This window comes from Dermacentor silvarum, chromosome 1 (assembly GCF_013339745.2).
Source record: "Dermacentor silvarum isolate Dsil-2018 chromosome 1, BIME_Dsil_1.4, whole genome shotgun sequence".
NCBI classification, from domain to species: Eukaryota; Metazoa; Arthropoda; class Arachnida; order Ixodida; family Ixodidae; genus Dermacentor; species Dermacentor silvarum.
Window position 1 is genome coordinate 38,241,252 of NC_051154.1, and position 25,631 is coordinate 38,266,882.

Sequence of the window (25,631 nt, forward strand, 5' to 3'; positions counted from 1 at the left end):
TATTTATTTTCTCAATTTTTTTATAATTTTGTTTTAATTGTCATATAGCTTGCTTTTGTGAAAACATTTTGGGAAACTTTGAGTAAGCTGTAGACCATAGACCCTGAAACAAGAGTACGCCGGTGCCTCTTCTTCTCTGGTTGCTGGAAGGCATATGTAAGTGGCGAATGTAGTTGCTGTGAAAATCTTAGCAAATCTCGAAATTCTGTCGCAAATATTGAATCGTTTTGGTGCCGTTCGCGTGTAATAGTGCCTTGTTTTAACCACTTGTGTACTATTTTTTTGTTTCTTAGCTAGAAAAACGTTCTTATTGATTATTTTGGGCAGGCCCCATCCTACGGTGCGTTTCCATTAGTGTGTTTCCATTGGTGTGTTCTGACGTTCTTGACCTTTCTGGCATTTGTTTTAATAGCTTGCTGTTTCCACTTATTTGGGGTTCTGTAACTAGGCTGTACTTTTTTTTTGATTAATGCCATCCTCTATTTATATTCGCTAACGTTGAATTTACACATGCCCCGTCTCCACTGTCGATCGCCATTGCCATTTTGTTGATTTGTCACTGTATTGCAGCGTTTGCGACATTACTAAGTACTGCTGTGTTTTCTCATTTTTCTTTTTTCAAGGCCTTAAAAGGACCACATGGCCAAGCTCAACCGATTGGTGTCCTCTTCGCGGAGGAAGAACAGGAAAAGGCACTTCAATGCTCCATCACACATTCGGCGAAAGATCATGAGCTCACCGCTGTCGAAGGATCTTCGGCAGAAGTACAATGTGCGCAGCATGCCCATCAGGAAAGACGACGAAGTTCAGGTAATATATGTTCTCAACTCGTTGCCCTTCATTCGCTCCCACGTGCGTGACCGTAGTGGCGAGAGCATGGCCTTTCCATTAAATTCTTGCTTGTCACCGCCAGCATCCTTAGTTGCAAATACTGCTAATCTAAAGCCCAGAAGGCAGGCCTGTCGCTTTCGCATGATTCAATTCCTAATTCGCGATGCGAAACAAGTTTTATCCTTGCGGACGTAATGCACATGACGAACTCTACTACGCGCAACACTGGAACTAAAGTTCGTCGTTAGTATGTTGCTGTTGCGAATATTTTAACGCTACTAAATGTTCTACGAGCTGCGTAATTTTGCCACCGTTCGGCCAACTACACTGATGGCGATATTCGTATTATGACACGTGCGTAGGCATATTCGTGGAGGCATGGTATGACAAATCTGGTGGCCCAACTAGGTTGTCTGTAGTCTGGCCACTTTACCTGCTTGGTCTACCAGTTTTCATACCTTAGTAATACTTTATTAATACTGCTTTAGGCATCATGGTGAATATTTTACAGCGTGAAAAAGATGACACACGACAAGGTGACACACGCGGGCACTGATGTATTGTCTCATTCTTGTCTTGTCCATCTTTCTTATGCTGTTAGACGTTCACCGAGACCCAAAACCAATTTATTCCACCAAACACGCCTTAGGATGCCTTAGGTATGTTGTTTTAGGCACCATGTATGCACATTATGAAGTGATTTAATATTTATGGTAGTGGTGCTGCCAGTGCTTGCACATGTAACACTCGTAGTCATTTTTGTTTCAAATCGTGTTCGCATGCTAAGCTTCACCTCGTGATGTGCCTTGCTAGCTTTAGCAACATTGTGAGCATTGCAAAACCATTTTTGGGAGTTCAGTAAGATGTCTAAACACCAAAATATTGATGCGGAGGGAAGAAGCAAGACTTCTTGTCAACAGGCTGTACACTTAGTGTGCTACTTCATAATGCGACACTCGTGGTATCGACAAGTCACGGTCTTGCGCACTTATTTCTCCCTATTCACAAAGGCTGTAGGACTGTCTCAGTATCATATTCTTCATGCATGGCAGAGCCCGCCTTTTCAATTCACCAATTGTTTGTACTCTGCATTGCATCTGTATTTCATGAACTTAGCAGTTACCCACTGAAGTCACTTCAGATTCAGCTGTAAGTTAAGGAGCTGCTCGAGAACTTGTGAATGTGCTGTGTCCACAAAGGCCAAGCAATATTGCAGGTAGCCAGAAATATAAAGCTGCATTGTCCTAATTCTACACTAAATGAGTCGCTCAACAATCTTGCGTTATTCAGTACCCACGATGGAGTGTCAGCCCTGTTAACAGCTTTAGGATGGGATTTCTCATCAATCTTTTCGCATGTTAGAAGTGGGGTATGCAGTCTGCAACAGTGCCAAACTTAAGCCCCACAAAGCCCAATGTAATTATTATTTAACAATACTGCTAATCTCTCATAAGATCATATCGATTGTTTTAGTTCATTGAGTTGGATGACTCAATTCATATTTAAATGCGATTAACTGAACGCAAAGCCCATAGTATTTTGTGAATGTACTCCATGCCCTGAAATGAAGGTGAACAAGTTCTAATTTTACTTGATGTATGGGTGGAATGGTGTATTGGCATTTTGAGGTTAGCATAGAGCTTTGCAGCTGCACTTTGATGCTTTGTGCTTGCAGTACCACTGCAGATAGGGTGTCACTGTAAAACAAGAACAATAAATTGCATGCTGTTTAACTGTGCAGTACCATTACTGAAACTAGGTACTAGATGTTTAGCTTTTCTGTGTGGAATGCAGGACGTAATACAGGAACAAGAACAATAAATTGCATGCTGTTTAACTGTGCAGTACCATTACTGAAACTAGGTACTAGATGTTTAGCTTTTCTGTGTGGAATGCAGAACGTAATACAGGAACACTAGTGTGGATGGCAGCACTGTTACTGACTTCTTGCGGTGGTCTGACCACAAATGTTGAAAACATTTCATGCTGTTCTTGTTGAAAGAAAATGAAAAGCCACTGTACATTCATGATCATGCTGACACCTTTTGCACCAGCAACTGAGCACCATGTAGCCCATCATTGGATGAATAGTTTTGTACACTCTAGTAAGTAGGGTTCCTGCTTCCACGAGATGGCAACTTAATATTTGCTTGTGATTTACCCGAGATAAAGGCCCTTATTTTAAGACACTTTTTTGTCTGCTTCCTTTTTGTATGTGCATGTTGCTCTTTTGTCTCTACTAATCTGGCTGAGGTTGAAATACAGGGTTGCAGAATTTTGCTTTTAGTGTATTGCAGGGCAGCAAAGGTTGTAAACCACCTGTGTACATAACTATTTCGGCAGTAAACAGCGTTGCTCATAAAATGTGTGGTGCATCAGGAATGTGAAAGGTGAAATAAATAGGACGTTAAGTAAGGAAAGACATGGTGCTGTGTCCTTGTCTTTTCGTGCTTTTGGTCATTTTTATTGCAGCTTCTTCAAATTGAGTTGATTCCAACTTGGCCAGCTCGCAGTTCTATAGTTGCCAACCATAATTTCATCTGCGTGCTAGATGCATATTTCTGTTGCCCAAGGGGCCCTTACAAATTGCAGCTATTTCCAAGTTCAATTCCCATTTGCAGTCGCCACATTTTGATAGGCAAAATCCAATATTGCATGTGTTTCGGTTGTCATGCTTGTTAAAGAATCCCAGGTGGTCAAAATTGATCTCGAGCCCTCTGCTATAGCGTCCCTCATAATCTACTGTGCAGTTTTGGGACCATAACTGCACAATTGAACTTTCAGTGAGCAAGAACTATCGTTACTTTAAGGAATAGCGCCAAAAAAACAAAGCTATACTCAAGTGTTGTTCAAAGTACCATATTTACCAGAATCTTAACGTGCACGTGACTTCTGTGACCGAAAGAAAAGAAGTGTGAAGAATTTTATATTTTTAACAGTGAACCTCTTTATTAGGCCTGTCCTTCATTCACTATCGCTCTCAGAAAGCTCCCTTTCACTTTCGGACCACAGCATGTCGTCTTCAGTGCCATCCATCGCATTTGACTTTACGACCATAGTGGTCGCAATCACAATCCAAGCTTCCACCACCCATCTTGCCACTTCCTCGATCAAGGCACGCTTTAGCCTATTGCTGGCTGTGAATGTGTGGCATCTATTCATCAGTGACTCAATATAAAGGGCCTGAATGCGGTCCTCGACAGGCTTGTTGATGCACACGTCTAGTGGTTGCTGCTGGGAAGTCATCCCACCCGGTATTACCACCAGGTCTGTGTGGCAAACTGCAGCTTGTCCTTTACATGCTGGTCACAAACATTTCACAGTGACACAAACATTTCATACTGCTGCTGTTGAAAGAAAATGATTCATGATTGTTGTCGGGGGACACCTTTGCACCAGCAACTGAGCAGCATGTAGCCCATCATTGGATCAGTAGGCATCAAGCACAAGCATAGAGCGGAGACCTAAGCTAGCGCCGGGCCTCTTGCGCCACGCACAGTCTATCCAGTCAAGAACGAGGTCGGTGTCCATCTAACCTTTCTCATTGGCATGCAGTAAAACACCTCGGTGAAAGTTTGCAGCTTTTGGGACAGTCTTGCGCTTAAAAACAAGAAAGGGCACCAGCTTGTGGCCATTGCCGGACGAAAGCAGGCGAACTTGTTCGGCCCCATTTAACTCCACTGTGGAGTTGACAGGCATTCAAAATACACCGGAGTCTGGTTGGCGTTGCCAATCTGGCTGAGTTGATCTGCGTTGCTTTGTCGCAACAATAAAATATACTGCTGAAAACAGCTTCTTTTCAAATTCCTGCGGTAACTTCTGGCACATGCCAGTCTGCCTTTGCAAAGAAAATTCTTTTCGCTTCATAAATCTGCTAATTTAGTCATGACTGGCTTCTCGGAAGGCCTCGACTTTTCGTAAGTTCATGGGCCTTTACCTTAAGGGCCTCCGTGGTCACGGGCATGTTGTCCACTGGAGCGTCCAGGAACCTCCCTGTTTGTGGGCTGTGATGGCCTTTACTTGAGGTTTTACCACCACTGACCTACTTTTACAGTAGGTCAGTGGTGGTCTAACTGCGCCATTGTGCTGCAACTTGTGCCAAAGCGCCACCTTTGCCTTGGGCGCTACGCGGACCTCACATGCAGTATCGTGGCCAATCCCTCCGTTCGTGGACAGACCCGCGGCTAAGCATTCGAGCATCTGCGACGCGGACTTCGCGCATGAGAATCCTCGATCGGACGCGTGGTTTAGCCTTTCACAGGGGTGCAACAGCTGCACCAATTTCGTATTTTTGCGCTGAGCTGCTCCGAAACCGCGATATATGTTGAAATTGCGCCGCGCTGCGCCAAAATGCCTGACCATTCGCGAAATTTCTTGGTTATGCTAGGGAAACAAAAGCTGCGTTGGCAACCTGCAGCTTGGACATCGCTATGCAATCCAGTCTGATCCGCTAGTGCAGACGAGATCCAAACACATGCCCAGATGAGACGGCGTGTTTGGTAGTGGAGGGCCCCGAAGAATATTGGTTGCAGTGCAGCGTGTTGTATATGCAGTAACGAGCGTAATTCGCCATTGCCGCGTTCACTCAACAAAATCCTCGCTGTATCCGTGTGCGCTGTCACGAGCGGAGCGGGTACGTATCCTCTACGGGAAATTCGCTTGTACGGTACTCCTGCGACCCGGCACTGATGGCGCGAGCTTTGTAGGCGACGCAATGTACAAAACTAGCAAGGGTTTGGTTCCATGTGGCAACAGGCACCACATTGCAATGAAACGGTGCCGATTTTTGCTGTACACACACACACACACACACATATATACCATCGACTGTCATTACAACGGACCACCCTGATAATCCAACACCCTGTCTGAAGACATGGCTGGCTTGTATGTGCTGCTTACACCTGAGGAACCTGCCGATCTATGGTTGGCACCAACTGAGAGAGAATTTAAGAGAGCGGTGAGCAGAGTGGATTCAGGGACAGCAGCAGGGTGTGATGGGATAGCGGTGAGCCTGATCAAGACGCTGGGGCCAAAGCACAGGCGAGGGTCGAGGAGTTTGTGGAGAAGGTACCGGGGGATTGGAAGAGAAGCAAGCTGAGACCTCTGTGCAAAGGCTCAGGTGATAAGTGAGACCTCACAAACTACAGACCGATTGCCATAACTTTGGTCCTGCATCGAGTGACCATGCAAGTGGTGGAGGCACGCCTCCAGCGGTGGGTGGAGGCAGTGGGAATTCTTGGAGAGCTTCAGATGGGTTTCTGGCAGGGACGTCATAGAGGACAGCCTCTTTGTCATCACGCTGGCGCTCCAGGCCGGGGTTCCATTGTATGTGGCTTTCCTGGACATAGCTAAGGCCTGTGATTGTGTGGGCCGAGAGATCCTCTGGAAGATACTGGCAGAGATGGGCCTGGCTGATGAGGATCGCGTACTGCTTCAGGCAATCTACAGTGATCTGGTGGCAGAGGTGGAGTGGGATGGCCATAAGACTGTGCAGATAGAAATACCTCGAGGCCTCCGGCAGGGTTGTCCGCTGTCCCCACTCCTGTTTATGGTATATGTTGCAGGGGTGGTACAACGTCTCGATGCCTTGGATTGTGGCTTCACTTTCAGGCATAAGGAGAGAGGGCAGCTGGTGCAGAGACGGATCCCAGCGTTGGTGTATGCTGACGATTTTGCGCTCATTGCAGGCTCTCCAGAGGAGCTGCAGAAGTTGTTACTTATGTGGCAAGGAGATGACGCGACTGAGTTTCAGCGCCACAAAGTGTGTGGTGTTGGTTTGGGGGGCACGAGACGCGCGGCCCGACACACCATAAAGCCTACAGGGCAACCCAATCCTCGGCAGCGCCAGCACAAAATATATAGGCATCAGACTGACAACCAGCTCGGACTACTTCTCGGCATACGAGAGAGATGAGAGGCAAAGCAGCCAGGCAAAAAGGAGTTCTGTGCCAGAGGTCTTTGTGGTCGTATAGTAGATATGAGGTGATGCAAGCGCTGTGGAAGATGGCAGCAACGCCGTACTATGCCTCTCCTCGGGAGTGTGAGAATTCCTGGAGAGGGGCGCAAGAGAGATAGGCAGGCTGGCGCTGGGAGTGCACAGGCGCACACTCGTGGAAGCGATACAGGGGGACCTCCTTCACCGTGAGAGAGGCGGTAGCAAATGCGACATACGAGAATCGGCTACTGAGGCTTCCGGAGGAGAATGTCGCACGACAGGTGATGGTTCGCACCATTTTCGCCGACAAGTCGACGAAATGGACAAGAACAGCTGCACTGCGTCGGCACTTTGGATTACCGACAATCGGTCTAAAGGAGGCGGCGCAGAAGCCGAAACACGGTTCCAGGTCGACAGAACGAGGCAGCTGTGCCACAGAAGAAAAGTCGTCCCTCAAGTTATATCGGAGTGAGAAGCTCGAAATCCGCACAGAGTGCTGTTATGACAACTCGAAGGGAAGTGCACTGCTGGCGGAGGCAAGTGCGGGTGTGCTGCGCACACGCATTTGGAGAGCACGCTTCACCGAGGGGGTTTCCACAACATGGTCCTGGAGTGCGGTGACATTTTCCCACCAGCCCGCACACAGGCGCTGCCTACCACACTTTGGTTTCAGGATGGAGGAAGTCGGGGCTGCGGAGGTGACCAAGAAACGCTTCGAGTTTTGGTGGCAGCGTGGAGCCGATGACTGTGCAAATTTATATATATATTTTTTTCTGAAGTTCACGAAAAGATGTTTCCGTGATTTTTTTTTTATGTGGTCACGCTGGTCTGGACAGGGCCAACTACGGAGACCCGATGCAAAGGGCAGGACCACCATCACCATGTCCGTTTTATCCGAAGTCCGTAATATCTGAAATCGTAATAGTATCCGAAACAGGAGGCCACTACCGAAACGCCAAATAATTGTCAGTTGCTCGTCAGAAAAAAAAAAAACTCGCGAAGAAATTGTGTACTTTCCCCATGTTTGGCGAGAAAAGTTGCGTGCAGTGCACTGCTGGGACACAATTGATGTCGTATGGAGCGCATGTTCAATTTCGCTGGGTGCGGCCTAGGTCAACCGTGCACGGCAAAACAATGCGCACTGCGAACGATCTTCGATCGTGTCCCTGCCCTCACCTACGCTGCTAATGTGAATTACCGCATATACTCGCGTGCTGAACACACTTTTTTCCCCACAAATCTAATGCAAAGTTGGTGGGTGCGTTATGTGGGGTAAATTTTATGAGTAAACGTTCTTTGCAAAACTGCTCCAAATTTGGATTTTCCTGCTCCATAAATTGCTCCACATCCTATTTTGGCTGTTGCACCACTGCTTTCAGCACTCGATGTTTAGGAATTCGCGACTAAGGACATCAAGTGTTGACTCCATCGGCACTTCAGACTGCTGAGTAAGCACATCGAGCGTCGACTCCTCGGGCCCGCGGTTAGGCATTTTTGTTTAACAGAATTGTTTTTTTTTTTGCATTTCTAGTAGCTTTTGTATTATGTCTGATTGCATAAAACTATTCTCAGTAGTCTACAAGTGCTAATTACACAGGCAAATAAAGTCTGTTTGCAGTGTTTTCTGCTCTGGGCACGTGAACTAAATGGCTACGTCAGTCCGTCTTGCTTGTGTCCATTTGCTCTAAGGAAGTATTTAACAATTGTGTAGTAGTAATCACCCGCACCAAATATCTTGCACTTGCTTTTCTCCAACTGATCCAAAACTCAAACATTTTGTGCTACAGAACTGCTACAAAATGCTAATGTGGCTGCTCCTAAATTGCTTCAATTCTTAGACTGGCTGGACCAGGTGTACTGCATCACAGTGTATTAGTTCAAGCTCATGGAGCTAATCATTCCAGCCTATTACCTTAACAGACGGCAAATACAGAGTGAATGTTCACATTCGCTTCCCCAGTGCCAACTTACCCATACTTATAAAGTCGACGAGAGAAGGCACTTTGATACAGCCTATTTGCTGGATAGCACGCACTGTGAAATTGGTGTTGGCAGGAGACAACACATGACATCCTTGTGGTGTTGGCTTTGATTTGTGCCTTCTCTGAACATGGTGCACCAGTATGCTTACAGCTTGCACATTACAAATTTTCATGCTATTTCTTTGGTTATATTGGGAACTGCATAGGTGTGTGAACATATGCAGCAGCTTGGGCAGAATTTTAACTTGTATTATAGGAGGTAACCATGACCGTTATTAAGGAATTAAGGTGTTTGCTTTAGCTTTATATACTAGACTCAGATGCACATTATATAATTATTTACTCTACTTGCATGATTCAAGTCTTCAGCTTTTGCATGACTGGAATGTGCGTGTGCCTTATCCTAGTAGAAAGCACTGGAAGAGGTTTGTTGGTGTGGTCTGTGTGGGAGGTCTGGATGTGTTCCATCATTTTATTGGGGTTTTTGGTAGGGGCACAGGATGATATTGAGGGAGGGAGGGTGTGGGCCAGGAATGTGAAATGCCATTACAAAATCAGGTCAGCTAGTTACCTTTTTTATTTACTGCCATTTGGTTGGGTCCAGATGACCAGTGTGGGTACATCAACATTGGATTCTGTGGGTTGGGCACTGGCAGAGATGGCGCCCGACAGTCATGTATTTATGGTGGAATCGGTATTGCAGAGCAGTAGCTACCAGCTTTCCTGCTTTGCAATATGCAATGGCAAGTGCGATAAGTACTATATGTGAAAATGCAAAGTGGTGATTCGAGTGCGAACTTTGAGCGATAGAAATTTATTGAAAGGCTTTATTTAACATTTTTAAAGAGACCAGCGAGTGAAAGCAGCAACTCATTGAGTGTTCTTGTCTGTAAACCAAGGATGTGTGGAGGCATGAGAGGGTGTCCACTTCGCTCATATGGCCTGAACTAGTCGTGGCAGCAGTGGATGGCCACTGAGAAGATGTATTGGAGAGAAGTTGCGCTGGGACTCAGAGAAAACTTGAAAGAAAAAAAAGTGAAGGGTAACATTACAGTTTTACAACAGTGGAAAGATTAAGGCATTAAAAATGAATCCGCCTGCGACAGTTTGGTTTGCCATTGCAACACCCAGCAGAGCAGGATTGCATTTTGTATGGTGTATGTGCATTGGCCTAATTGTGATGACTTGTTGCAGGTGGTACGTGGACACCACAAGAGTCAGCAGGTGGGAAAGGTGGTGCAGGTCTACCGCAAGAAGTATGTGATCTACATTGAGCGGATTCAGCGAGAGAAGGCCAACGGTGCATCTGTCTACGTGGGCATTCACCCCTCCAAGGTGGTGATTGTCAAGCTGAAGATGGACAAGGATCGCAAGAAGATCCTCGAAAGGCGTGCACGAGGCCGCCAACTCAAGGACAAGGGCAAGGGAAAGCACACAGAGGAGAGTGTGGCCATGGAGACATAAAGTGTAAAACCCACATAGAAGCTGGCTGAGTTGTTTAATAAAGGGCTTGGCTTGTCCTGAGTGGTCGAATTTAGTCAGTGCTGGGATCGGATCAATTTTATCTCTGCACGAGTCCATTCAGTACTGACAGCTTTAATGTGCCTACATTCCTGTGAAAAATAAACTTGTTCCTTCGTGTAAGGAAGATTCACAATCGGTTCTGACTTGCCACCTCCCGTCTCTACATTCGTTTGTCAGGTTTTTCTTATGAAAATCGACCCAAGAACGATAACCGTCGAAGGTTTCCATCTGCCTAAGGGCACTTTAAGTCTGCAAGACCAGTGATGATAGAACGGCCTGACATACCTAAGCACCTATGAGTTGTGAATGCGAAAGCACCAATGAGCAATTGAACGCCGCGTTATGAGCGGTCCCATTGAGTTACGAAGTCGCGGGCAAGCGAGCGCGTTGAGACGCTTGACCAACGTCTCCTAGGCCGGTATTTTGTAGCGGTGGCTTTCCGATGCTAATGCCTTTTCGCGCTTGGTCAGTGGTCAGAGCGACGGTCCGCTCACCTTATCAACGGGATCAGCCGGCCGTGAGCGGTGGATGATAAGACTAGTATAGAATAAGGCATCCCTACAAAATACCGGCCCTAGATAGCGCAAGGCCTGTGCACTTCGATCCGTGACGTCATGCTATCTTGCCTGACTGCCATAGAATCTAATGGGGACACTCCCGAGTAAGCCGCGGTGATTTAGACGCCGCTTTCGTTGCACTGGGCTTGGCAATGGGAATTTCGGTCCACGTACCATGTAAAGCGGAGTGCACAGGCCTACTATCTAGGAGGCGCCCATTTAGCGCAGTGGGTGAGACACTGCTTCTGAGCGTGGGGTCGTAGGTTCAAAACTCGTTACCGCTAACGTTTTCTTTTTTTTCACCGCGCTCCCGAGTTGAGGGAGCGCGATGTTGAGGCCAAACGTCAGCGTCGTCTTGCCCTCCAGGAACCCGACAATGGTGCACGCCTCGGCCAGCTTCTAGTAGACGTTCGGTTGGGTGACGCCTAACGATGATACGCCATTCTTTGTGGGGGCAATATTCATTAAGCAGACCAACCATAGTCAGTTTCGCTGGCTTCCATCTTCACAGTAGTAGAAGGGCTTTTAATAATTTCTTTTCCCCACCCGCCGCTGAGCACGAGATCGCGCGATTAAATGCCGCACCATTTCGATGCGGGCGAAATGCAAAAACGCATGTGTGTCGTGCATTGGGGGCACGTTAAAGAACCCCAGGTGGTCAAACCACAGCCTTTGTTGGTGGCACCATGAATTTAGGTGCCGTAACACCAGACGTCGGATTTTTCGGCCCATGAGCCATCTACGGTTTTCGCCTTAATACATTGTTTTCAATTTGACTTGTGTTGTTCTCGTCGTCTTTCGTGTTTTATAGCCTTAAAAATGGCGAGCTTTCACTGAAGTACTTTGGTATCTTGTTTAAAAAAAAAAAAAACGCGTATCCTGGCATTGAGTGTTCTCGAACAAACGAGTACTAGGTTTCAATATTTTCGGCGGCATGAGATACTTATGTTCCGTGACCCACCGTAAACACGTAATCTTATTACTGAATTAAAAAGAACTGAACACGAATATCTTCACAGCTGAATGGATAAGAGTCCCGCATAGCACTAGCTAGATTGAGGTATCTCAGTCGCATCTCTGCCGTGTGGAATCGCCAAAGTGGCTGACACGATACTGTAGTTGCACAATCGAAATAACGTTTGCTCACAATCTCGGAAATAACTCCCCTTACACAGAATTAACTGCGTAAATTGCGTTAAACGCAGCACGCAGGCTCCGTAACCATGATGGCCAACGTAAAGGGACTTTAGGCCAACGGCGTCGGAAGCGCCACCTCGCGAGCGGGAACCGAAAGGGGCCACGTTTTGCCGCTGCATCCCGGCGGAGTTTGCGAACTGGCAAAGTAATCTAGGGCGCGATCTTGTACGCGTTCCAAAATGGAACGGAGGCGTTCCGTTCCATCGAGCGGCACACGATTGGTCAATTTGAACGTCGCGGTTGAAATTGACCAATCGTGTGCGGCTCGATGGAACGGACCGCCTCCGTTCCATTTTGGAACACGTACAAGATCGCGCCCCTAGTGGTCATGATTGGGCTCTGCAGGGGTACTTGCAATTTCACTCTTGATGAAAGCTGGACCCCGGCCGAAACGTCTAAATTAATTGTTAATTTGGCTTCTTTTTATAAAAGTACCAAGAGATTTAGTATTATAGGCGGGGCCGCCGGAAAATAATACGCAGCCGAATTCCAATATGGGCCGACCGTACATCCGATATACGTATCATCAGTGCTATACGCGGTGATCATTTTTAAGTTTTACAGAAATTTTAAAAGTCGTCTGTTGCAGATGACATACTAGTTCTAGTCCTTGAGCTGTATTATTCAGAGGCGCACATTACTTTCACGAGAAATCGAAACACATATTCAAGGTGAAGTGATGAAGTTACGAAATTTGCAGGCACAAGTTGGAATCAGCTAGCGCAAGACGGGGGTAATTGGAGGTCGCAGGGAGAGGCTTTCGTCTTGCAGTGGACATAAATATAGGCTGATGATGATGATAATTTATTGTAGTGAGTGCAACATCGAATGCGAGCATTACACAGACAAGCCAGTATGCACCAAACTTCAATGCCTTCGGAATTAAAGACTCGGGAAGCACGATGCGTATAACTAGCAACCGAAAGAAACACTCATATTCGCAACTATAAACAGACAAAGGCAGCCACTACATTGCGCGCTATTCGGTGTGCGAGGACAGTCGGGAAGGAGGGATATACAAAAGCCGTGATTTTCCCAACGCGTGCAGAAAACGGGATTGTTACATCGGAGCATCTGAGGGAGAAACTGAACAGGGAAAGAAAGAAAAGGAAGGCAGAGAGGTTAGCCTGCACTTGGCTTGCTCCCATACACTGCGTTAGGGAACAGCGGGCAGAAAATTGGATGTGGCTTAACTCAGTTATGCCTGGGTGTGCGTAGCGAGAGGTACGGTTAATGTTATTGTTTAGCTTGGTGTTTCATTCCGTCGTTGATCCGCGGCCCTGGCACGAAACGCCGAACTAGACGACGAACCATCCTCATCTGAATGCACTCGCCTGGCCGCTTCGTACTTACGACGTTTCTCGAGGCGTGCGGCTCCTTCTTCCTCCGTCTCCTCGGCTCTCTGCCTCCTCTTGGATTCGTTCCGACGACGAAGCCTGGCTTCTTTCAGTCTCTCCGACTCACTTTCTATATCTGTCCACGAATCCCACTGAGCCGCCCCTTCTATATATACGATGCAACGCCGGCTCTTCGGGCGATGCAACGCCGGTGGTTGCTAGGCAACGGCTCAGCTCGCGGTTTCACCAGCTCCTCCTCTGACGTCATGCCAGATGGCGCTGCCAGCTGCGGCGGTTGCTAGGCAATGGCTCAGCTTGCGGTGAGGCCACCGACCACAGCAAAACGGCGAGCATGCGGCCAATGTAGCTCTCGCTACAAAAAAAGAAAGGGAGAATGAAAGGGACAAGAAGGAATGCGCGCACACACACATACGTATACAACTGCGTTCACCGCGCAATCGAAGGCGGTCGTACAGCTCCCTGTGATGTTCGGCTCTCGTCATTGCACACCTCTGCACGGGGCTCGTTCTCACCAGAGATCTTGTAAATCCGGCCCAGACTGCGCGTTGGTCACGGGTCCAGGACCGTTCGGTGTTGGGCACCGGACGGTCTTGAACCAAAGTGCCTTCGCATACAACGGGCGGGCTACATACGAAGCTCGATTTTTGACGGACCGTTATTTGAGCGGACAGTTCGTGCTCTACATCGAACGTTGGTTGCAACAGATACTACGCGAAACAGCAGTGCCAGTGTTAGCGCGTAATACGCACTGCAGTAGCTGTCACGGTCACTGCTACGCTCTCTGAACCGAAACAGCAACTTCTTTTTTAAATTCTTTAAGTGACATTTTTTGCGTTTGCCTTACATCCTCATGAGGAGGAGGAAAACATTTATTAAGAGAAACAAACAAGCAGGCGTCTTCCTGCTTGTGCTGGGAGGTGCCCTCAGTCCAGGGCTCCTGCGGCTCTTGCTGTCTCCCGGGCCCGCCGCACCAGTTGTTGGTCACGAGGGTCCGAGCTAGTCAGCACGGCCTCCCACTGCTCGGGTGTGGGGTTGGGTATATGTGGGGCTACCTGTATTTTGGGGCACGCCCATGTGGTGTGATATAGGGAAGCGTAGTCGTTACAAAGGGGGCATTTGTACGAGTACAGTGCAGGGTGTATTGCGTGTAATCTGCTTAAATGGGGGCATGTGTTGGTTTGTAATTGTCGCCATGTTACTGCGTCTTCGCGTATTTTATTTATGGAAAAGTATTTTAACTAATGGCAGAAGCCTGCATTGCTGTTGATGTTGATGTTACGGGCTGACATATATGCTACCGACGTCTCCAAATAAAGTCTCATATACGGTACTGATGCGCTACCTGTAAGTTGTAACTGCATGTTTTAATTACCATAGATAGTTTTATCAGAAGGGGTCATCACTGCTTCAAATACGAACGATAAATAAAAGGTTTATCTGCACGGAGTGCATGCGTGCTGCAGTGGCCTCCTTGTCACTGATGACAAGGAGTGATGAATCACAAATCTGCAAGCTGCTCCACAAGCTCTTGTCACAGAAAACGACGCCCTTGACTAGCGAAATAAAACCGGCCTCCTCTCCGAGAGAACAGTCGCGCGGGATTCCGAGGAGCGGCATCCAAAGTCGATCGAGCCAGCGGAGACAATCCCTTGTTGACGGGCCGCCCGCTGCTTGCCAAGACGATCGGGTTGCGCCGCTTCTCCAGTTCGCGCCCCTGGGTACCACACCTCAGCGCGTACGCATTTGCACGGCTGCTCAACAGCGACGAGTATCTCCTGCGCGTCTGCCTCTGTCAACTGCGTGCTTGCGCTGACGACCGTCCTCACTTCGCTTCATAACCGTAAGTTAACACCCTGTTTACATCAACGTGCGTCATCTCCATAATATCGGATTACTATAGCGCACCGGGGCTGACATTGCTCCGGAAGAATTCATTCTGAACCCGAGAGCGCTCGTTGCAGCTGAAAAAAAAAAAAAAAAAAAAAATGGAAACTCCACTTGTGACAGTGATTTGTGCTTTCAGGGCATCAACTTTTCAACTGGCCAAAAATGAGATGCCGCCATTGCAGCGTGTGGTAATCTGTTAAGCTGCGTTGCTGCATGGCTCGATCTGTTGTGAGTTTACAGCATGTAAACAGTCGCTTCTCAGGCAAAAGCACCTTCTTATCGCAGCATGACCAGTACCAATCACTCAATAGTCGTTTGAGAAATGGGGCAGACCTGGTAGTACAATCTGTTGGGCTTGAAGGTTTGATCGCTTCATTTCTGGCCGACTGTGCATTTAATCTCCTCCCTTAAAACGAATCCATGTCGGAGCATTATCGCGACCTAAACATTTCGCATACGTGTGACAGCGTTTGAAAGCTTCTCATTGACAGCGTTTTGTATATCTTATTTCGTTCTTTACTTCACAATGCATGCACAGTGTATTATTTCATACGTATACTTCGAAGTGCCGCTTGTTTACAGAAGCTCGTGCGGATCGACTCTTCAAGGCGCACCGCGCTGGCGCAGAAGCTGGTAAATCAGGCAACGTACAAATTGGCTTAGCCACAGATATGTAGGGTGGCGCTTCATAAACGGAAATATCTCATGAATGAAACGTGCGAAGGTTGTCTTCCGCCTGAATTATGGAAGTGAACATTTCCTAACGTAATTCTCCATCTTGCACTGACCAAGGTAGCCTGTGCTGCCTGAACACACGGTGCTATCACTGCTGCACTGCACATTGGCTTTCACCGCATATCGTCTGTGCTGTAGAGGAAGCATCTTGCGTGAGGTTGGTACATTTTGCAGTTTACCCCGATGCCGAGGCACATGCGGCACAAAAGTAGTGCTTCAGTATCTCAAGCGGAATACGGTTGAGATACGGTGGATGTTTAGAAGAGCGATGGCAACCAATATTTCATTTGTTGTTCTCACAGAATCTCGGCCGATCAGTCGAGATTCTGTGAGGTACCAGGCCGCTTCCTGTTAGCGCCGGCGTAAGTGAAGCAGAAATGAGTTGCACGTACTACTTAAAACTGCGTACACATGTCATATCTATGCTTTGCGGTGAAATATTCTGCAAAATTCTGAATCTGTTGATGTAAAGGCAAATGACGGCTGCTCGCTTGCACACAGCGGAAGACACAGTGGCCTATGCACTTGCCGCAGGAAATGCAGTTTGAGGGAGCAGGGCGACGAAAGCTTCGAAAAAAAAAACAAAAAACATTACGAGTTTTTGCGCGACTTAAGTTTTCTAGCGCAAAGACGCAGCGAACAAGCTACTGCTATGTGAGTAGGTATAGCCTGGTCACACGTGCATTTTCACGTGTATAGCCTCCCTTGACTTGTGAAACGCACTTCGCCTATGACATATGGCTTTGATATGCACGTATAGAGTCTGCTCAAGCTACCGATGTGTATTATCGATCACGTCACGTCGAAGAAAGCTGACGCTCAGGTCGTTGACCCCCCCCCGAAAAAAAATTTCTGGCTACGCCCCTGATGTGCATGGTCTATAGTCGCAGGAAGGGGGGTGAGATAGTGCAGTAGAAGCGGGGCGAAGTGTCTGAGAGGCACCCGCAACGTCGACAAGAGTGTACATAGCGATGCATGTGGTGTCCATGACGCGTGATGACTGCAATTGCCGTAGATGCACACCTGGGAAGGTCAAGACATGCAAGGACAGGGCTTGAGCTTGTTGCAGACTGCTGGGCACAGAGATTCGTTCTACACGCCGAGAAAAAGCGAGCTGTAGCATATAAGATAATCAGAAACAGTGAGTTTTAACAGAAAAGTGTCGATCACACAGACGCACCTCACTACCTTCCAGTGGGAACTTATAAAGCACGGGTAAAATAGTAAGTTTTTTTCTTTTCTTTAGGAAACGTCACAGGTCTAGTACATGTTGCAATTTATTATTGCTCCTGGAATGCGGCCCGTCTTCCTCTCTCTCTCTCTCTCATCCAAAGAGAACTCCTTAGATGATATATCCAAATCTCGTCCTCGAAGGCAATCTGACGTTAGCGTGACCGCTTCCTAGAGTCTAGCACGCACATTCGGACGCCTAACTCCAGATTCCAAAATACATATATCATTTGCATATAGACTGAGACATGAATAAATCGGAGAAGGGAATCAACAAAGACCGACGAGCGCTAGGGTATGAAGAGCGTGCGGCTCGAGAGTACACCTTGTAGTACTTCTCGGCATCTTTCATGGTGCGATGTCATCCTTTGTTTTCCCAGAGAAGGACATATCCTTCAAATAGCTCTATATATGCACAGCCACCTGATTCGACATCCTCCAAGGCGTCAAAGATGGCTTGGTAAGTTAAGTTATCGTAAGCTCCAGACGAGACAAGGTCAATGATGTTATGAGTAGATAAACATCCGCACCGAAAGCTGAGGCTATAGCGTCAGCCCATATGTTTATTTCTATAGATGCCACTCTGTGCGCACCGGTACCATTATCTCGATCAACTTTCCTAGAAATGGGACAGCAAGAAGTATCCAAGGGTCACCAGAGTGGATGCTTGAGCGTGTTAGTATACTGCAAGGCTAAGAGCGCGAAAAAAAAAAACAAAAAAAAAACACCCAAAATAGCGCTGTGGTGTCCAGCCCTTTCTTTATGTCTGTGTTTTTTCGCGCTCTTGTTTTAGCAGTCTACGGGTCATATGCCTGATTTGAGCAGTGGAACGAGGCGGCTGGACTTCCATGCTGGAGGAACCAAACCCTCGCGCCATAAATCGTACGTCGGGTTGTTTGATCGAGGTTGCCAAGAGGCCGCGCATATAACACCACCATGCATGCCCAGGCGACGCGGAGCGCATGCACGCTGCCAGTGCCACTTGCAGCTACTCGATGTAATAAGAACTGTCCATACCCTGCGAGAGTCTCATGGATCATGCGCAGTGAACGGGGACAGTGGACCGGTAACCTCACGCAGAAGCAATTTGCTACGTCAGTCTCTCGACAACCTTGGTTTAGAGCAAGGCATTTTGTGACGAAGTTAGGGGATCACGCGCTGTTCTCATTATTTGCGACAGAGGCTGGTGTTGATCAAGCGACTCGTTTCGCCTTATAGAGACTGCGGTGAATTGATACAACGCTGCATGTTCTGCGTACGTAAATGAACTTGGTGCGCATATTTTGCACAACGGCGAATCGTTGGGAGCCAGTTCACTTTTTTCTTTTTTCGGGTAAAAAAAAAAAGGCGGGGGGTGGGGGGGTATATGTTTGGCAGTGCATGTAGCCTTTAGAGCGGCATTGTTAATCAAAATTAAAATTACGATGTTTACAGGAAGAGGTTCACAGAAAGACGGCTATCGTTTGGATTGGCGCTAGGTCAGCAGCATTTGGAGAACCAAACAAAAAGACCAATACAGTATTCACTTTTGTTGCATAATATGTGCGAAGAATATGTGTAGCCTGAAACTTTGAAACGGTTCTACACACGACAGTAACTGCGCTATATGCATGTACTGTATAGTGTAAAGGAGATGGTGAGGAAAGAAAAAGTGCTACTGAGTGGTTCATCATCATCATCAGCCTATATTTATGCCCGCTGCAGGACGAAGGCCTCTCCCTGCGATCTCCAATTAGCCCTGTCTTGCGATAGCTGATTCCAACTTGCGCCTGCAAATTTACTAAATTCATCACCCCACCTAGTTTTCTGCCGTCCTCGACTGCGCTTCCCTACTCTTGGTATCCATTCTGTAACTCTAATGATCCACCGGTTATCCATCCTACGCATTACATGGCATGCTCAGCTCCATTTCTTTCTCTTAATGTCAATTAGAATATCAGCTATCCCCGTTTGCTCTCTGATCCACACCACTCTCTTCCTGAGTAGTTACGCAGGAGTATATTGTACTCGCTCGGGTAGAAACTTTTACTATAAGGTTCTTTTTAAGTACTATGTTTATTAATTTTTATAAATGTTTCGGTGGCGAAGGGAACGTTTTTTTTATAGTTAAATCTGTTTCCTTGTTTGCCTCGAAAGGCCTTGAAACGGGAGGTTATGTGGCTACGCAGAAGACACTAGCCCCTTGCAGTCATGTGAGGGGCCAGGATTGAGGTAACGACAACAGCAAAAGAGAGAAACGGTTCTTCAGTGTATTGATGATGTGAAGCCGAGACAGTGAACCCACGAAAAGCACAGTGGAAAATTACTGGTTTTTAATTGAAACATATCATTAATAAGGGGTGATGAATAAATTTGCGATAAGCTTCAAGTTCTTCATAAAGGAAACAAAAACGATGAATTGCAAGAAAAATTGGAATAAAGATGATTTACCGTCAGTGGGAGCCGAACCCGCAACCTACGCTTGAAGGGTGCGGGGCTCTACCAGTTGAGTTACGGCGACGGCTATCCCTCCGTCCACTCTCTTGAGCACCTGCATTTATAACCTCGCTCTGAAAGTGTATAGCCGGCGCCTGCTCACTAACATGATGTGGAATGTCGATGAAACCGCATGCGTTACGTCGCGCGCGATCTTCGGAGCAGGAAACTGTCCAATAACCCTTGTACGCTACCTCAAGGTATCAAGGCTACCATAGAGTCTAAGCCCTCGCTATGGAATGGAGCGAGAATAATCAGAGGATTATATTTTTTAGTAACAACAATGTGAAACCAATAACAGGCAATGAAGCCAAGAAAAGCACAGGGTAAATTACTCCTTTTTTAAAATATGAGCTGTATAATAGATTTTTCTTGTGCTTTCATTGGCTTCATTGTCTGTTAGCTTTATCGCGTGTTTATGCGACAACTATTTCGTATTATTAAATATAGCGGATTCGCGACAAAACGATAATTTGATAATTTTTACTCATAAGGCTTTCAGCACTGATGGACATCAAAATTGGTGAGGTAATCGCTTGTCTAATTACTAATGAACAGAATTTCACTTAAATTTTTATTAGCAACTTTATAAAAAACTGCAACAAACTACTCAAACTACTCAAAGCAAACTACTCCAAGCATAAACTTTTGATAGAAGGTTCGTACTTAGCCCCATTCCTAAAAATATGAAATCAAAATGTGTCGTTTAATGCATTGCTCAATATTTTTTGTACTCCCTTTTCCCACAGTGCATAAACGTATAAACTGGAACTGCAATGCACTTCGCGACAGATTTTAAGTACGATAGTTTCCGAGCCTTGTGAAAAGCAGGGAATGCAGTTAAGTAGTGTGATAATAATTAATAATCGTATTGGCGATTACAGCGCAAATTCTGATGTCCGCCGCTGCTATGAAGCTTGGTGAGTAAAAATCAAATCCAGCCTCTCTGTTCCCTGATTATTTTTGCTTCACTGGATTGATTAGATATGCACAAAAGGCAGCGAAAATCTTTCCCTAAGGGAATCAGAAAAATAATCAGTGAAGTGTTAGTCGTGGTGATCTCTTCAGCGCCGAAGCATTAGCGAGAAGTGGGTAGATAAGCAGAACGCAAGATAACCAACTTGACATAATTACTGAGCTCAAAAAAAAAAAAAAAAAAAAAAACGAGCACAGCATGAAAGGAAAGGGGGGTGGATACGGAACAAGCGCTTTTTGCGCTCAATAATTATGTCTAGTATATATGCACCAACTATAGGCCGTCAGCAAGTACTTTTGAGATAGCCAATGCTCGACATTTGACAAAATAAAGCGCGCTTCGGTGTGGAGAAGATGCAGAGAGAGGTATTCCAACGTGAGAGCAACGTCCATGAGTAAAACGAAGATGACTTGCAGTTTCTTGGTTTTGTCAATCAGAGACGTTTAGAGCGCAGCGAAGACGTCGGCAGCAATACAGCATCATCGAAACGAGGTCTGGTACGTCAATGCAGTGCGTTATGCAGCCTGGAACTCGTGGCCACTGTGTGCAGTACTTTCTAGGGATATTCACTGCACATGATCTATATAATATCTATAGTTAAAGGAAGAAAAAGTCGGGCCGAGGTGCTGGGAAGCCGAGCGCTGCTCGCGTATCGAAAAGTCAACATCCTTATCCAAAAGAACCCATTTACCTCATAACTCCAGCATCCAATGATAACTTATGATCATATGGAATGCTATGTGAAAGCCCGTATGGTCTCATGTGATACATATAATTATTGGTAATGAGAGTTAATACGCAATATCATGCTTTTTTTTAATAGCGATCCTTTGGTTGGTACTAAAATGTCAGAAAGCTGGAGCACATCGGCATATATGTGTAACGCAATATCGTGCTTCCTACTTTCATAAAAGTCCTTGACCTCTGAAATGTGTGCTTGTGCAACACGGATAACGTTAGCTTCTGCACGTGGGCCCAGCATCGCCGAGCAATTGGCAGCCGTGACTGGCGAACGTATCTCACCTGTCATTGACTCGGGAGAGGCGAATCCGCGACAAATGGGCTCTCCAGCCACTCTCGACCTTGCTCGACGACGGATACGGGGAAGCCTTTGTATCACGCTCTTTGCGCTCACTTCAGCCGACAGCGCGCGCTGCTGTTGAGAGAGATAGATGCATGCATGCACCGGCCATGCGCCAGCTAATGCAGGGCTGATAAGGCACGCGTCAAAAGTCGTCTGCGGTGTTGGACGGCCTGCCAGCAGTCCTTGGGCGGTGCTGAGCGGGGTGACCATGTGGCTTCGAGCGAGCGCCCGTGGCCTGGCCTACAGCAGCCGTGCCGGGCTGGAGCCACAGCAGCGAGCCGCGGTCGGTCGGAGGCCGGCGGCGTACCGCAGCGAGCTGGCGGCCGCGCGACGTGTGGTGGTCAAGCTCGGCACCGCAGTGCTGACGCGCGAGGACGAGTGCGGCCTGGCGCTGGGCCGGCTCGCCTCCATCGTGGAGCAGGTGTCGCAGCTCCACAACGAGGGCCGCGAGATGCTCGTGGTGACCAGCGGCGCCGTGGCGTTCGGAAGGCTGCGGCTCAACCGCGAGATGCGCATGTCCATGTCGATGCGCGAGACACTGGCTCTGCGTGGTGAGAGGAGCTCGAGGCTAGCCGCCGAGGAGGCGCAAAACCCCAAGAAGCGGGCCGCAGCTGCCGTAGGTCAGAGCGGGCTGATGGCTCTCTACGACGCCATGTTCAGCCAATACGGAGTCAACATCGCCCAGGTGCTAGTCACCCGGCCAGACTTCTACAACCCGGAGAGCAGGCACTGGCTGCGTAAGACGCTGCTGGAGCTCATCAGCCTTAACATCATACCCATCATCAACACCAACGACGCTGTGACCTCGCCGCAGCTCGAGGAACAGGTAAGTGACTGACAGTCGCTTTTTGCAGCCACTGAATTAAACAGAAGGCTGCTAAATGACATCATTCGAGAACTGTCTCGGTGTTTCCACGACAGATCATGAGCTAATCGCGCGCAGGCACATAGCGACGAAGTGGGTCTGAACGACAACGACAGCCTTGCGGCCCACCTGGCCGTCCAGGCAGATGCCGACCTACTGCTCATGATGTCTGACGTGGAAGGAATCTTCACACACCCTCCGAATCAGGACGGTGCAAAACTTCTACACACTTACAACCCTGCCTTCAATGGGACCATCAAGTTCGGGTCCAAATCTAAGGCAGGCCTCGGAGGCATGGAGTCCAAAGTGAGTCAGGCTGCGCTGCGTGCTGTGTCGCGGGTTTCTTAATGCGCTCTCTCTCTCTTTCACAGATCAAGGCAGCTTCGTGGGCGCTCGAACGCGGCGTGTCCGTGGTTATTGGCAGTGGCTTCGAGGAAATGGCGATCACGCGCATCGTGCAAGGCAAGCGCGTGGGCACTTTCTTCACCGAGCACCGCTCCAAGACGATCCCCCTTGAGTCGCTGGCCGCCGACGCACGAAAGGCCAGCCGCACACTGGAGTCCTTGACAGCGGCGCAGCGCTCACAGGCCGTGATGGCCATGGCTAGTGTGCTGGAAGAGCGCGCGCCAGTCATAATGGAAGCCAACCAGCGCGACTTAACCACAGCGCGGGAGCAGGGCCTCAGTGCACCTATGCTGGCGCGCCTGACCCTGACACAAGCCAAACTGTCTTCGCTGGCTGACGGACTGCGCACTATCGCAAACATGTCGCCTAATGTGCTGGGCCGCGTAGTACGTAGGACGCGCCTGGCTGAAGGCATGGAACTGAGCCAGGTGACGGTGCCCATCGGCGTTCTGCTCGTCATTTTTGAGGCTCGCCCGGACTGCTTGCCGCAGGTGGCCGCGCTTGCGGTGGCAACAGCCAACGGACTTTTGCTAAAGGGTGGTCGTGAAGCCGCTCATACAAACCGCTGTCTCTGGGAGCTCCTGCAGGAGTGTTTGAAGCCGTACGGCGTTGCCGACGCTCTCGCCCTCGTCAGCACGCGTGAAGACGTAGACGAACTGCTTCAGCTCGAGGGGTACATCGACTTGGTTATACCCAGGGGCTCAAACCAGTTGGTGCGCGAAATTCAGCGTAAAAGTCGTGGCATTCCCGTTCTAGGTCACAGCGACGGCATCTGTCACGTATACGTGGACCGAGAAGCGGACCCGCGAAAGGCCATGCGTATTGTGGTGGACTCCAAGTGCGACTACCCGGCAGCCTGCAATGCCATGGAAACCTTGCTGGTGCACCGCGACCACGTGGACGGCGGCTTGCTCTCGGAGCTGTGCTCTTCACTCAAGACGCGTGGTGTGAGCTTGTACTCGGGCCCTCGGTTAGCGCAACTGCTCACCTTCGGGCCACCGCCGGCACCCTCCATGCGCATCGAATACAGCGGGCTCGAGTGTGCCGTCGAGGTGGTCGACTCTGTCGAAGAGGCTCTCGAGCACATCAACACGCACGGCAGCTCTCACACAGACACAATCGTCACGGAGAACAGTAAGTGAGGAATTACAGGCCTCATACTAGGCTTGCTCCAAACGATTCCTTGCTTTGCAGAGGATAATGCAGAGCGGTTTCTTCAGGGAGCAGACAGTGCCTGTGTCTTCCACAACTGCAGCACGCGGTTCGCTGACGGCTATCGCTTCGGGCTAGGTACGTGTTTCCACTCTCGTCTTGTCAAGACGCCGTTGGCGGCTTGCGGGTTCGCACTGTGTTCTTGCTCTTATTTTTGTGAGGAGAAGGGATCGCACACTCATCAGGCATGACAGATACAGCAATTAAGCAAATACACTACACGCCAGCGAGCAGGCAAGCTGCCACGATGGGCCACAGGAGCATGGAGACTAGAATTGATCAACAGAAGGCGAACAAGCCTCATCACGAAGCCAACGTTTCGACATATATAGACTTGTCTTCGTCAGGGTCCTGATGAAACGCTCTTGTCGAAACGTTGGTTTTGGCCTAAGACTTCCCTTCTTCGCACACTGGTGATCTAGAAAAAAAAAAGAGGGGACGCGACGCATAAGCCGATAATTAGTACAATATACGAGAATAAGCAAAACAAACAGGCACTTTAATAATAACACAGAAGGAAGAAATCAGAGGAATGAGCCGTTTTTCTAGTTTTATTAAGATATCCTACCTAAGACTGCGTCATCAACGTGCTCCATATAGGCAAATTATAGTATGTGGTTGGCATATAACATCTGCGACGTGTAACCTTTACGGTGTAGCCGAACGCACGAATCCTTTCAATTGGGTAATTCGTGTCTAATCGTCTCGCCCTAAACTAACCTCTGTTCAAGAATGTTAGAATTGATTACAAAATGACTATAGCGTTATTTTCTGCATACGTTAAGCTTCCTTAAATGAAGACATACATGTAATATTTTTCGTTGCTATAAATACCCTATCACTACTAATAACTGTGAGGCATGCACATGAGTGTGTGTAGTATACTATCACACGTTAAGAATAGAGCCTGTGCACTTTCCTCAGCCTCCTGCTTCCTACTCAAAGTCGCTTACATGTGATCGCCGCGTAAACGATCCGCTACCAACGCCACAGTTAGCAGAGTTAGAATGCAATGCATTGGGCTCATGCAGTATTCGTAATAGGACACCCGCCGTGGTTGCTTAGTGGCTATGGCTGCTAAGCACGAGGTCGCTGGATCGAATCCCGGCCACGGCGGCCGCATTTCGGTGAGGGCGAGATGCAAAAACACCCGTGTACTTAGATTTAGGTGCACGTTAAAGAACCCCAGGTGGCCCAAATTATTCCAAAGTCCCCCGCTACGGCGTGCTTCATAATCAGATTGTGGTTTTGGCATGTAAAACCCCATAATTTGATTCATATTAGGAGAGGGCAAACGCGGGGCTACGTTCTGAGGCCTGCACATAGGTGACGCGAATATTTTGATACGTATATCAACACAGACTAGTCCCGTTTT

At 48.0% G+C, this 25,631-nt stretch overlaps 2 protein-coding genes across 2 annotated transcripts in view; both read left to right on the forward strand.

The window, feature by feature from the left end:
* Positions 1-49: 49 nt before the first annotated feature.
* LOC119460849 (60S ribosomal protein L26) lies at positions 50-10,270 on the forward strand. The gene is made up of 3 exons (XM_037721963.2): positions 50-156; positions 624-810; positions 9,946-10,270. The coding sequence occupies exons 2-3, from the start codon at positions 640-642 to the stop codon at positions 10,213-10,215; spliced, it is 441 nt and encodes a 146-aa protein (XP_037577891.1). The 5' UTR covers positions 50-156; positions 624-639; the 3' UTR covers positions 10,216-10,270.
* Positions 10,271-21,876: 11,606 nt separating this feature from the next.
* LOC119460774 (delta-1-pyrroline-5-carboxylate synthase) overlaps positions 21,877-25,631 on the forward strand; it is a 4,900-nt gene continuing 1,145 nt past the window's right edge. The window contains exons 1-4 of the mRNA XM_037721863.2: positions 21,877-22,600; positions 22,718-22,945; positions 23,011-24,178; positions 24,239-24,334. Coding sequence (XP_037577791.2) covers positions 21,983-22,600; positions 22,718-22,945; positions 23,011-24,178; positions 24,239-24,334 — 2,110 coding nt within the window. The 5' untranslated portion in view covers positions 21,877-21,982. The remainder of the gene's footprint in view (positions 22,601-22,717; positions 22,946-23,010; positions 24,179-24,238; positions 24,335-25,631) is intronic.

What these genes read in the sequence shown, in the direction of transcription:
- LOC119460849 (XM_037721963.2), top strand. Translation starts at nt 640, where the DNA reads ATGGCCAAGCTCAACCGATTGGTGTCCTCTTCGCGGAGGAAGAACAGG. An exon ending in GGAAAGACGACGAAGTTCAG is followed by an intron (nt 811 to 9,945) that starts GTAATATATGTT and finishes GACTTGTTGCAG; the next exon opens with GTGGTACGTGGACACCACAA.